Below are 14196 nucleotides of genomic sequence, written 5' to 3'. Positions count from 1 at the left end.
CATTAATATTACTTTTCATAAAACCAACCTGAGAAAACAATGGGACTACATTTAATAAAAACAGAAGTACAAAAACATGACAATCTGTAGCATGAAGTTACATTATAGCAGATTGCACTTAATATGCATCGGTATTTAATTAAAACAAAAACTAAAATAGATAAATGCCTAACAGAAAACCTGGGTGCAGCATACTTCTCCATTTTTAGAAGCAGTAATCTTAATATATAAGTTATGTTTCCAATATACATTCAGCTCCACTTAAATGCATATCAGATAAAAGCATATTCCGGTTAAATGCATAGAGTCTGTTCAGTCCTATTGTTAGTCAATGGAATTGTATTGGAGTGGTTTGGAGTGTATTCTGCATTCACGCATACTGTTTAATTGCATACTTCATTAAATGCATAGCTGTCTCAAACCCCAAGTAGTTCACTGCCATGTTGGTTTACTCCACATAATCGCATAGCTCAGTATGGTTATGTGCTGTAACTGCGGGGTATTTATGTGTATGTACTGAGTCATTATGTGATCATTACATGAGCAGGAAGTCTCGGTTATCTAAGGGATATTGTATGCTTTTGCTTAACAAGAAAGAATTAGGTGAGCAGGGAGTCTTTCAGTTATCTAAGGGATATTACAAGAATGTCAAAGAAACTTCTTAAAGACTATTACTTTAGATGAACAGTTGACTTTATTAAAAGACTCGATAATTAAGAAAGTCAGACTTCTATTGCATCGTCATCAGTTGTGCACTAAAGCGTAATGTCAAGAATTCTGAAAAACAGAGAAGAGAGTGGCAAACATATAACAACCCTAATCGCAAACGCAAGAGGTTTGGTAAAGCTAAAGATGTTGAGGATGCTCTGTTGCTCTGGTTTGCACAAGCCAGAAGTTGAAAAAAGCATAGGAATTGAAGATTTCAAACCAACGTCCAGTTGGTTAGAGAGATGAAAAAGACACCACAACACAGTGTTCAAAAAATGGCATTGGGAGAAACAAGACGCAGATGCTTTTGGAGCTGAGTGATGGGTGGCAGATGTTTTGTTAGACATGAAAAAGTACAATCCACGGGACATTTTCAATGCTGATGAAATGGGGTTATATTGAAGAGCTATGCCTTATGAAACATTGACATTTAAAAGTATTGAAGATGCTGGGTTAAAGGCTGTGAAAGATCAAATGATAAATATTATCGTGTAATATGAATGGCAGTGAGAAGTTTGAAACTCTTGTGACTGGGAAAAGCAAAAACCCAAGGTGTTTCAAGAGCATAAAGAAGTACAAGTCACTTATAAAGCAAACAAGAATTCTTGGATGACTGGTGACAATTGGAAAGAATGGCTTCTGAAAATTGACAGCTCAATGAGAACTAAAAGAAGGAAAATATTGTTGCTGTGCAACAGCTGTGCCATACATAACAATGATGTAAAGTTGACAAATGTAAATCTTCAGACACCAAACATCACATCCTTTATTCAACCAATGGATCAGGGTATTATCACTTGCTGCAAGAAGCACTACCACTCACTGATCCTGTGGCATGTTATACACATCACAGACAGTATGTCTGAATCACAGAAGACAGCAGCTGAGCTTGCCATGAAGCTATGCATGCTGGATTTATTACATATGCAGAGAGAAGCTTGGAATAAAATTTCACATTCTGTGATAGCCAACTGCTACAAGAAGGCTAGTTTTGTTGTGCCCATCCTAGAAGATGTCACAGAAAACAGTGACAATAGTGACAGAGATCAACATGAGAACATTTGGGGCCTTTCAGGCATGACAGTGGACGCTTGAAACAGAAGAAATGGCTGCTGATTGTGAACTGATTCTGGAACAGTGTTCTGCTGGCAATCAAAAATAAGAGGAAGACAGTGATGATGATGATGAGGACGATGTCTCTACTGCTCCAGTACACTTCCGTGACGTTATTTAATCTCCAGATATTGCACAACTTCATGGTACGAAAGGGATGTCAGTCGCGTTCTACTTTCTCTGAAGTGAAGAACATTGTATTTCTTCTGAAACAGCAAACAGCTGTTCAGATGTCAATACGTTTTTTCTCTAAACCATAAGGGACTGTATTGACTACTGTAAGTGTTTTATAGAGTATATTTTTCCATAAAGTTTCTGAAATGTATCACTGTTTGTACACATTACTTTACACAGCATAAGAAAACAAAACAAACATATTGTGACTATGCAGGATAAAATCTATTTTAGATGGAAGATATACCATACTGATTTCTAAGCTAGACATATCAGAAAGTACACAGGCTGAATGTAAAGTAGAATAAAGTGAATACATGAATAAGTGGTACTGAAGCCTGTGACAGGTAGAACAATGATACTGTAATACCAGTTTGCAAAGAGGTATTTCTCCTGCAATTACAATAAATAAACAATATCTGTAATTAAACCTGTTAATGATAGACTTCCTGCTCATTTAACAGCTGTAAACAGTAGCTTTTCTATAAAGTTTCTGAAATGTATCAGTGCACTTATGTTTTGTGTGTGTGTGTGTGTGTGTGTGTGTGTGTGTGTGTGTGTGTGTGTGTGTGTGTGTGTGTGTGTGTGTTTGTGTGTGTGTGTTTGTGTGGTTGTACTGTGTATCTGGCATTAATAACTGTTACTCATAGCAACTTCTCTTATAAGCATACTCCACTTAACTGCATTAACTAATCTCAGTCCCAAGGTTATGCATTTAAGCAGAGTCGACTGTATATACTCAAAAACTGCTGAACACAGATTACAAAAGACTGGACACTTTTACATATATTTCACAGAATTCAGTATTCTGTAAATAGTATCACAGATACTCAGGCTTGTGAAAACAACAGACAAATGCAGAACTTCTAGCTCTACACCATACATACATCATGATTTTCAATTTAAGGTCACTGTACTTTGGAAGGACAGTGATTGCTGATGAACAAGGAAGGATCTAAGAGTAGATCACTTTGCAACAGATACATATGAGTAATAGGATCTTACTCTTATGTGTCTAGAGGTGAAGTAGAAAAAATAATTGAATACTCATGTTCTTATGCTGGAGCTACTGTGATATTAGTTCAGGTGATTCAGACACCTGCCATTAAGTCATTAGTTATTCTAATTTAACCATTGAATTGTTTGAGCTGCCAATTGTTTTGTTGCTCATTTTTTGATTTGCCCGAATGGTGCCTAGACTTAGCCACTTAAATAAAATATATATATATCAAATCAAACAAAATAAAAATACTAAATTAATGAGCAAATGACAGACAAAAGGATAAAGGAACATAATAAAAATAATAATAAAAAATAAGGAAATGAGAATATGTAGGGCTGACAGTATTACGTAATAAAAATGTACACTTTAACTTTGGTTTAAGGAAAATGGCTCTACCAATAAGGTTCAAGTAGAAGTATTTATATTTCGTGTATGGTTGTAGTAAGATTAATGTAGTTGCTATGATGTTTTTGTTTACCACAAAGAAAAGGTGTGCCACAATTATATATATCAATGTATGTAATGCTCTAAACTGTAAGTGAATCTATCTCACAGACATGAAATACAAGTTTTGATTTTAGCAATTTATTTAATGTATTTGTGCTGTCTTTTACTTCAAAGAGATAAAGTCCTCTAAATATATAGTGACAATGAAGTGCATAGAAAAATCTTACTTTCCTCTGCTGACTGTTTTGTAGTCAGAGACTTCATAATTCCCTTCTATGCTGTCAAAGTTTTCTTTCCCTATGGTGACCGTATCGACAACCTTCCCCAGTGTGTTCACAAATCTGTAGGCATAAAGAAAACACAGCCATAGTAAATCATATTAGATTCCACAGTAAAGTACCTGTAACAGTTACTTGAGAAAATGATTCGGAAGCAGCTTATTGCAAAACAACAGTGTGTATATAACTTATTAAGCCATTAATTACAGATGCAATGTTTATGAATTATTAAAGCTGTATCCTGGATTTGTAATGGATAAAGCCCTGACTACATCCCAGATAATCCAAGTTCAACTAGCATTTTGAGTGCTGGATGAGGCAGGTAAGAGAGGGTGAGAGTGATATGGCTCACACTGGTGGTTCCAGTCAGCCGATCACCTCCATGAAGGTTTACATGCAAGAAGTGAAGAACAACAAAAAATAAAAAAAAATAAAAAATCCACAAATGTAAAGATACTGTTGTGTGACAGCAGCAAATAGCAATAATACATAATGTGTTTGAGACTTGTGCTGAGATTTACTTGCTTGTTTCTTGTGGATTTAAACTTCACCTTGGAAGCAAACGGCATCAGTGTAAGTAAATTGTGGCATAATTCAAACATTGAATCTTCCAACCTGTACGGACAAATAAATGAGTCTTAACATGTGTTCAGAAGGGGGGGGGTCTGGCTGTTCATTCCTATGGTCCTTGACATACTCGACTTGTGAACTTCTGGTCCTTTGTGCATACCTTTACAATGCACGATAAACTAGACTCCTTTTCCAGGTCTAGGACATGTTTTGATATGACAGTTCTCTGGGGGTTCTTGAACCCTTCCCCTTCCACCTCCAGGTATTCTACGTTATAATCTGCACATATAGGTTAGGCTACTGCAACAATGATCAGCATGAAGAACATATGTAAATAAACTTACCATAACAGTAGATGTTTGAATGATCACTACTGCAGTAGATGCTCTCTCCATTCATCCCCCATGTTGTTTAGTGTGATGTTTATGCTAGGGTGTGGACATTTATTTTTTTGTTGTTTATAGCAATGTTCCCATAGGGCTTAGCCTCCTTCTCTCAGCTGGCATGAAATCTCTGAAGGACGTGGTGCTCAATCCTGATATTTTAGGCAACTCAGCTTGAGTTACATAGCTGTTTGGGTGTGTGGAAGGTGCCCTGAACCTTTAAAAGCTGGCTGGCTAGTATAAACTACGCAGGATATAGCACACATAGCTTTGACTACTGCAGCAGTGATTGTTCAAACATATACTGTTATGGTAAGTTTACTTACAAAACTGTACTTCTATGTCTAGTTTCACTAAATGAACTCAGATCCCCTTATGAAAACTACTTGGAAAGGGAGTGCCTTACTGATCACAAGTTTGTTGAAATGATCTGCAGTTAAATAATAGTACTTGTAAACCTCTGAATTCCCCATTTTCTGTGAAGACCATTATTTAGTATTGTACTTTCCCTACTAAAGATTTTCATTTGTTGAAAAAGGACATTATTTTAGCATAGTAGGTTGCCTGCTTTTACAAATAATTGTTGTTAGGAAGGACATTGTTTAAATACAAGATAAGGAAACATGAATTACTTGACCCAAACATGACAAATTACCAATTTCACGATTTCAGCATTAATAAACGGGTAGCCTTCATATCAGGTGTGCAACACAATATCCATAATGGAAATGGAGAATAATGCAAAATATCAGACTGTGGCAGAGAACACCTCTGAAACAATGGGATATGCTGCCTTGGTATAAAAGGCCATTGCTTACCCTGTTTTCTCCTTCTAAATCTCATTATAAAACATTTAGTCAGGAACCCCTGTGAGCTCAATTACAAAATGACCTAATCCTGCCATTCTACCCTTAGAGATTTTAGACTAATACTATGCTGAATTTGACCATGACTCCTTATTTGTTCCAGTCTTTGGCCTGTTACCTATGGAATGTGGAAAAAGAGGGTGTTTACTTAGAATATAATACCATCCCACTAAATATTATATACCATTCTTGTACTCAGCATATAGCTCAGAATTTCAACATAGCACCCACAATGGAAACAAAGTATAATGCAAAATATCAGACTATGGCAGTGGACATCTCAGAACAATGATATGCTGCCTTTGAGAATGCATTAGAAATCTTCAGGACTGTAACCAGTGTGAGTTCAGATACAAAAATAACATTAGATTGCTATTTTGTAGTTTTGGAAATTAATGGAGCACAATGTCACTTTAATTGTTCCACTCTATGGCATGTTATCTATGGGTTGCGGCAAAAAAAAAAACATGTTTTTTATATATATATATATATATATATATATATATATATATATATATATATACTTTTTTTCTATTAAAATGTGTTTTTTTACTTCCAGTATGATGCCAACTTGGGAAGAGTATTCTACTGCAATACCGTACTCAGCACACTGTGCAAAAGTCCAAAATACCTGTAACGGTAACAGAGTATAATGCAAAGTATCAGACAAGCAGTGAATATCTCATAAATATTGGACATCCTGCTATATATTTAAAAGTCCATATCTCAGACACTTTCAGATTTCAGGTCTAAAAATTCCTCCAGTACCAACAACACATTTCCCTATAAAAAGCAGCTAGGACTACCATTATATCATCCACTTTAATTATTCTGCTCTAAGAAATGTGGCAAAAGAAAGTAAACTTTTTTTGCTTCTTATGTAATGCTAACAGTAAAGAGGTGTTCTAGCCCAACCCTTGCACTTAGCATGCTGAGTACAAGTTAATCACAACACATACAAAGTAGTGTATAATGTAAAATATCAGACTGTGAAGTGAACTTATTTGAAACTATTGATATACAACTTTCATATAAATGTCTATATCTCAGGCCATATTTTCAAATTTCATTATGAAACTTTCAGGTAGTCACCACAACATACCCTAATACAAATAATGTTTAAGGTTGCTATTCTACAGCACCTTGTTAAATTTAACCACATCACTTTAGTTGATTTAATCTATCACACATTGTCTATTGTATGTGTAAAACGAAAACAAATTCTGGCAAAATACAGAAGATTCTTTTTTACTTCTGGTATAATGTGAACAACATAAAGAGATATTATAGGCCTTTATTTTACACAAAATACAAAACAAATGTTCAAAGCAAAACCAACAATGAAACAGAATATAATGTAAAATATTAGACTGGCAGTGAACACTTCTGAAACAATTGATATACTGCTTAGATACAAAAAGGTCTTATCTCACACTTACTTTCAGACATCACAATGAAACTTTCATACAGTACCCATAGCGTACTCAGCTACAAAGAATGTCTGAGATTGTAATTTTATCCCAGTAAAATGCACAAGAATTTTACTTCTAATGTAATGCACACTCAGTCACTCTAGACCATTCCTGTAATTAGCTTACTGAGGAGAAGTTCGAAAGAGCATCCAAAATGGAAACCGATTATACTGCAAAATACCATACTATGACAGTGAACACTGCTGAAACAGTGGGTAAGCTGAGTCCTGTTGGAAATTTCATTACATAATTTTCAAGAAATAACCAATATGATTTCCACTACAAAAATGATCTAATATCACTTAATGGTTTCAGTACAGCAGCATGCTGGATTTAACTATACTGCTTTAGTTTCACCAGTCTGCAACATTTTATCCATAACATGTAGCAAATATTTTTTTTTGTTGTAGCACATTCGAATTTTGCATCTGATGTGATAACAAGTCAGAAAACTGGACTCATTGTACCAAGCAGAAGTTCACCACATCTACAATAAAAATGAAATATAATGCAAAATATCAGACTGTACCAGTGAACACCTCAAAGACAATGAATTGTATGCTGTCCCTCCCCCCACCTCTCTCTCTCTCTCTCTCTCTATATATATATATATATATATATATATATAGGTAAATATATCAGCGTCTCTTTGGTATTAAATAATAAAATGTGTACATGATAACATAACTTCTGTCAGTTTTGCTACATAAATCACATAAGATTCTTATCTTCCCCTTGAAGGTTTTAGTGTAGCTTTATGCAAAATGTTATCAACCATAGTTGCTCTCCAATCTATGGGATGTTACCTATAGATGCGACAATAAAAATCTGGAGAACTATATATGACCTTCACTTCTGATGTAATGGCAATGCAATTAAAAAGAATTGTAGGTCATTATTGTAATTCACATTCTGAGAAGATGTTCAGCTCAACATTAGCAATCAAAACAGTTTAGTGCAAAATATCTGACTATGACAGTGAACACCTCTGGAACACTGGCTATACTGCATATATAGAAAAGGTAATATCTCATGCCTCTGAAATTTCTGCACAATTTTCTTTCAGGCAGTATCTCCTGCACGTTCAGCTACAAAATTCACATGCTATTGCATACTTGACTATTAGAGGTTCAGTGCAGCACTAAGCTGAATTTGACCACGCCACTTTATTTGCTGCAGTCAATGTCATGTTATATGTGGCATGTGGCAAAGTGAACACAAAATATATGTTTTCTAAAATATGCAGGAATTTTACTTCTGACATGTTAGCAATTCAATAAAGAAGCATTTTAGGCCATTATTGTATTTGGCACACTGAATAGAAGATGAAAAGAATAACAGTAGTGAAAATGGAGGATAATCCTAAATATCAGACTGTGGCAATGAACACCTCAGAAACATTCTGCTTATATAAAAGTCAATATCATAGTACCCCTTTGAAATTTCATTATATGACTTTCAGGCATTAACTACTGTGAGTTATTCTACCAAAATCACATACAATTGCTATTTTACCTTTAGGGTTTAATGCAGCACTTTTTGAGTTTGGCTATACTATTTTACTTGCACAGGTCTATGGCAAGTTGTCTACAGAAGTGGCAGATGAAAAATATATCTTCTAATAAAACAAACAATATTTTTAATTCTGATTTAGTGGAACTTCAGTAAAGAAGTATAGTAGAACATCACTCACTGTCCTCAGCTTACTAAGCAGAAGTTAGAAGCAACCCACATTGAAAAAGCAGTTTAGCGCAAAATCTGAAATTGTAGCAACTAAGGCATAGGAGCCAAACCATCTTGTGTGTGTGAATGAAAGGCTATATCTTAGTCCTCCTTTAAAATTTCATTATGCATTTTGGATTCATAATGCTATTCTTAAACTGGTCGCTGTCATCTTTCAGCAATGGAAACGGCTTCTGGCAGATTAGAAACCAGGTATGCATCCACTGGCTTTAAAAAATGGACAAATATGTACCTAGATATGCAGTGGTAGAATAAATTTTGGACTTTAATCTTGTATTTGATTGACAATTAGAAAGTTGGATAATAATAACTGTCTATTGCATCAGTCTGTAGATTTTTATGTTGCTTTTCACTTGTGTCTTTTGCTTCTCTTTTTTTCTGTCAGTCATGTTGTTACTGCTTACGACATTACATACTTCATAAGTTGTAATAAAAGTTTCTTCATTATGCTGAATAAATTGTTGTTAAAAATAAATTAAAACACAGAAGACAAAAAAATGAAAAGCTAAGACAGTGAAAGCAGGATGGTCATCTACAAAATTTCCCTAAATTGCTAGTCTATCCTAAAGAGTTTCAGTGCAGCTTAATGCTGAAAAGCATGAAAGTATAGTATTGGAACCCTGGCATATTACAAATAATTTTTTTCTAGTTTAATATTTATAATTTTGATTTCTGACATTAAGGGAGCTTATTGCACAAACATTCTGATTATTCTGGTCATTACTGCCCTTGTCTGCAGATGTCAAATAGCTCCAAGGCAGAAAATGGATGTAATTCCAGACAGTGACAATGTAAGTCCTCTGAAATGCTTGGTTTTCCTAGTTGCATATGAGGGGCCATGTGAAAAGTTCCCAAGCCAGGTCACAATAAACAACTCAGGGAATTCTAATAAGATTCCTAGGTACAAAGTGCTGCCAAGAATGCCATTCTACCTCGAGGGATTTCATTGCATCTCATATCTAATTTACATGGCAGCATACTGTCTTTACTTATATGTATCCTGTTCTCTATACACAATAAGAGAAATCTTGCCTTTCCTTGTCTGGTGAAATACATTTTTTTTTTTTAATTTATACACTAATGAACAATTAAGGCACATATATTTACCTGGCCTTGTCAACAGAGGTCTAACAATCATCAGGTGGAATTTGGAAAATCTGGTAAGGTACCTGACTGTAATAATAAAAGCTTTCTAAAACTATAGATTTTTCCAGCTGTGGAGAAGATATAATATGTCAATACTTCTACAGCATTTCACAATAAATAATCCAGAAATTCTAATATGCTTTGATTAAAAAAACACACTCAAAAATGTGCTTCAGCTCCGAAGGATTTACTTTCTAGCCTAAGGATTTCATTGTATCTGTATTCCAGTTTGTAAAGCAGCACACTACATTTGCCAGTACAGAAAGTGTAGATCTCATCTTATATGCAGTAACAAACATAATAAATTGGCTGGTAAATAAAAAAGTATTTTTTCATTTCTGGTGTAATGAGAAGGGTGCACATATATTCTAGACATTCATTTTATGTAGACTTTACAAAAGAACTTGGATAGCCTACAGACGGAAATCCTATATTTCCTAGCTGTATATAAAAGACCATATGTAAGTTCTCCTAAGGCATTTCACAATGAAAAAAATCATGGAATTCTAAATAAGGCACTTTGGTATAAAACACACTTAAGAATGACAATATACAACCAAGCATATCACTGAATCTCAATTTTAATGCATATTGCAACACACTGTCTTTGTCAGTATATAAATATAGCCTTCACCGTGCATTCAGTAACAAAAATGCAGCCATGATAGGTAAAATAATTTTTTACTTCTGGTCTAATGGAAACTTAGCATTATACATATCTCCTTACATTAGTTTCAACTCAGCTTGTAAACAGAATGCAGGAGGCCTTACTCAGATGATGATGAATAGGAAGTGATCTATGGTCTGCGTGGTGTTATGTACCTTTTTAGTGTGATATTAGACTATTTTATTTATTTTTTATTTATTTGCAGTTTGTTTGCCAGGATGGTCCATTGGGCCAAGAAGAACCTGTTTTCAATGGAGTCCTGGGGAGAAAAGCTCCATAATAACAAAAAAGTTATAATCAAGTAATTGTATCACAGTAAATACAGAAGTACAAATAAAATCACAGTATTTAAAGATACAAACAAAGTTAAGGAAAATGAGAATTGTTGTAAACTTTTGCTACTACTTTACAAGGGAAAGAAACAGGAGTTTGAAGTACATGAGATGACTGTGGTATAGAGAGGAGAAGAGATTATGTGGGATGGGAGTAGGAGCATTCTCAGAGAGATGTTAGATGTAAGTGGAGTGAGGTCTTGAATGAGGAGTGACTAGAGATGGTACGGATGGCTGGTAGTAGGGAGTTCCACTGCTGAGCAAGGGCAAAGGATAGTAGATTTTTTCCAGGGGGGGGGGGGTATGCAATTCTATCAAGTTTTCACTGTTGGGTCTTAAGGATCTTTCTGGAAGGTACATTTTAAAGGAGGAGGATAGGGAGGGACAGAGGGAGGGGCTAAAATTGAGTTTGTGAACATGAGTGAGTTGAATGTAGGTGAGGTAACTGGGTAGCTCTAACCAATTTAGTTTGTGAAGGGCAATACAGTGATGGGTAGAAGATTTGTGGCTAGTGGCAAACTTGGTGGGCTTATTATAGCAGGAGGAGATTTTTGACTTAAGTGAGGATTGTAAGTTGGTTAGGAGTGGGGCACCATATACTTCTCAATATGGGCAGTCATATCATGTTTCTGATGCTCCTGTTAAGCACCCCTCTTATCATGTACACCTCTTTTTGTTTTTGTGCTGCCAAGAATACCATAAGGGCTTGAAAGTATCATAGAAATATTTTGCCTAAAAGATGAAGATTTGGATTACCACTGGAGAGAATACTGTTGTAATGTTTACCATATGTCTCTGGAATCTGCTGTATAACCTTTGCTATATACTTATAGTGGCAGTACGTACCCCTTACCATTGCTAATAGTTAGAAAAGAGTTAAATAAAGCTAGGTCTAAAATGTGAAAAAAGGGCTTCTTTTACCATTTCTTTGTCTTCTGGGCAAATTCATAATCTGTGAGCATCTGGTCGTTTATGCCCAATCTCCTACTTTTGCAAATGAATGTGAAAAATCCTCCACATTCATCTCTGGACTGCAATCATGCCTTGTGTTACATGAAGCCATTAGGTTACTATGTGTAATCAGAAACATCCTCACAGTTTTGTTTTGAGTGAGGCATACTGCATTGTCGCTCACATTTTGGGGCAGTATAAAGCTACACAACTAATGCTGTCACTAACAATTACACACACTGCCAAGATGTGTCATCGCATGCCTGATCTAGTTCACTTTACAGTTATACAGAATTCTGTCTGTAGGGTCCAGAGACAGATGGTAAGTTATTATCCTGCAACAGCGCTGGACATTTTTTTTTTTTATTTTAACATCAGCTTCATACCAGAGTTAGGTAAAAACAAACGCTAAAACTGAATTATCTTGGCACCTGCTATTATGTCATTTTATCACAATGCCAAAATAACTCAGAACTCACTTTTAAGGTGTTAAGTCTGTTTCTGTCCAGCAACTGCATATGCTCATTCCTTAGAAACACCAACTTCAACAGTCTTGACTGTATATAATGTCTTAATTGTTTTTTATTGTTTTCCAGATTTTTTTTCTGCAAAGGTACAGAGACTTCACCAGACCTCCTTTCTGATAAAGTCTCTGTATATTTTGAGGTTAGCGCTTACCATTTAGTTTTTTAATAAAACAAGTTCTAACTTCCTCTTCTGACAAAGTGCATTTTCTTTTTATACATATCATTGACTCAGAAAACACATAATATATAAACAAAACCTGAAACAAACATAAAAATACACACTGCTTTTTTTCAGTGGGCAACCCTGTTATAGCTTCCTCATCCCCAGAATTAAAAATACCAATTCCAAGGTTTTACCATCTTGAACAAATCAGAAATATGTCAATAAACAGGAATCAATGTTGTTATACACTAAGAAATGCACTGGCAAGTGTTTAGTAAACCACATATCTAGTGCAAAAAGCAATATTCCATTTCCCATCATTATCCCAAACACATACAAAATAATCCCCACAAACTTACTCTTCAACTTCTAATACAGCAGTTGACATTTCTCTTGATTGCATATACCAGCATTCACACTTACATACATTTGCTCAGCCCTGCAAGCTGGCTGACCTTCTGTGCATTCACCCATTTCTATATTTATATCTATATGTGTATCTATATCTATACAGATATATGTCAGAGCCATAGCTGGTTCATCTGTCACCCACTCTTGCTCCATAATTTGCCACCCTTCAACTCTAAGTTGAAAAATAAACCAGGTCTGTTCCCCAAATTAAAGCTCCTATGGAGCAACAAGAGCCAGGCTTGTTTGTCCTTGATCTGTGTCCATCAAACTAAACCTAAGTAGGAGCAAATAAATGATGAAATAAATAAAAGTCTACTAATTTAAAAACTGTATTAAGTCACTTAAAAAGAAAATGCCACTGACTTTTATTAGCAGCTTCACACTGATGATGCTTCCAGGAAACCAAACTGGTCTGTCCTATGGTTTGCAGAACTGCCTATTAAAACATGCTGATGCTTTCTTACTTTGGATGCACTGGATTTCTTTCAATTTGTATGTTTTCATAATTTTTGAATCTCTTGAGTGATTATTCACCAGTTTTGGATATTTTTTATAATGAACAGTTGCTAGTGAGTTTGATCAAAATACAAAACTTTGAGCAAACACACTGGTGATTACCATTAATCCCCACTAAAATCATCAGAAAAAAAGTAATTGCAAATGTCAATCAATAGGTTGCATTTCTGATTATGAAAAGTAAAACAAGAAAAAACAGCTTTTTACATGAGAGCGCTGTCCTCACACCCACAGTCTACATACATATAATGCTAGCATATTTATAAAATAAATGAGTGCCATAAAAGTTATTGCTGCATACATTTTATCACATGGTGAAACGGCAGTACTTTCCATTGTTGATACAGTTTGTCAAATGATGCATACGATTGCACACACAAACACACACACACACACACACACACACACACACACACACACACACACACACACACACACACACACACACAAACAAACAACACACACATACACAAAGCCTCATAAAGTTCTGCATACTTGAACAGAAATTCTTACAACTTAACACAAACACTTTTTACCACTCAACTTTGCAGTTCAGAGTAGAGATCAAATTATTCCACTGAAGTCAAGAAATGTGATAAAATATAACTTATTTCAAAAACTGCCTTCATGGTTACAAGTATTAATTAAGAAAACTGCACTTTTATTAACTGTAAGTAAAGATTTGATTGATTACTAAATGGCAATGCTCTGCTGCATAACGTGCAT

At 35.1% G+C, this 14196-nt stretch overlaps 1 protein-coding gene across 1 annotated transcript in view; it reads right to left on the bottom strand.

The window, feature by feature from the left end:
• The window catches only part of LOC122804006 (solute carrier family 15 member 2-like), a 748008-nt gene that overhangs the window by 220004 nt on the left and 513808 nt on the right, over window positions 1-14196 (bottom strand). Inside the window, exon 18 of the mRNA XM_044073688.1 lies at window positions 3673-3786. Within this exon, the coding sequence (XP_043929623.1) occupies window positions 3673-3786 (114 nt within the window). The remainder of the gene's footprint in view (window positions 1-3672; window positions 3787-14196) is intronic.

Source organism: Protopterus annectens, chromosome 6.part0 (assembly GCF_019279795.1).
Source record: "Protopterus annectens isolate FY-2018-M chromosome 6.part0, PAN1.0, whole genome shotgun sequence".
Classification (NCBI taxonomy): domain Eukaryota; kingdom Metazoa; phylum Chordata; order Ceratodontiformes; family Protopteridae; genus Protopterus; species Protopterus annectens.
The sequence above is the reverse complement of the archived record's forward strand: the minus strand, read 5'-3'. Positions and strand labels throughout refer to the sequence as shown.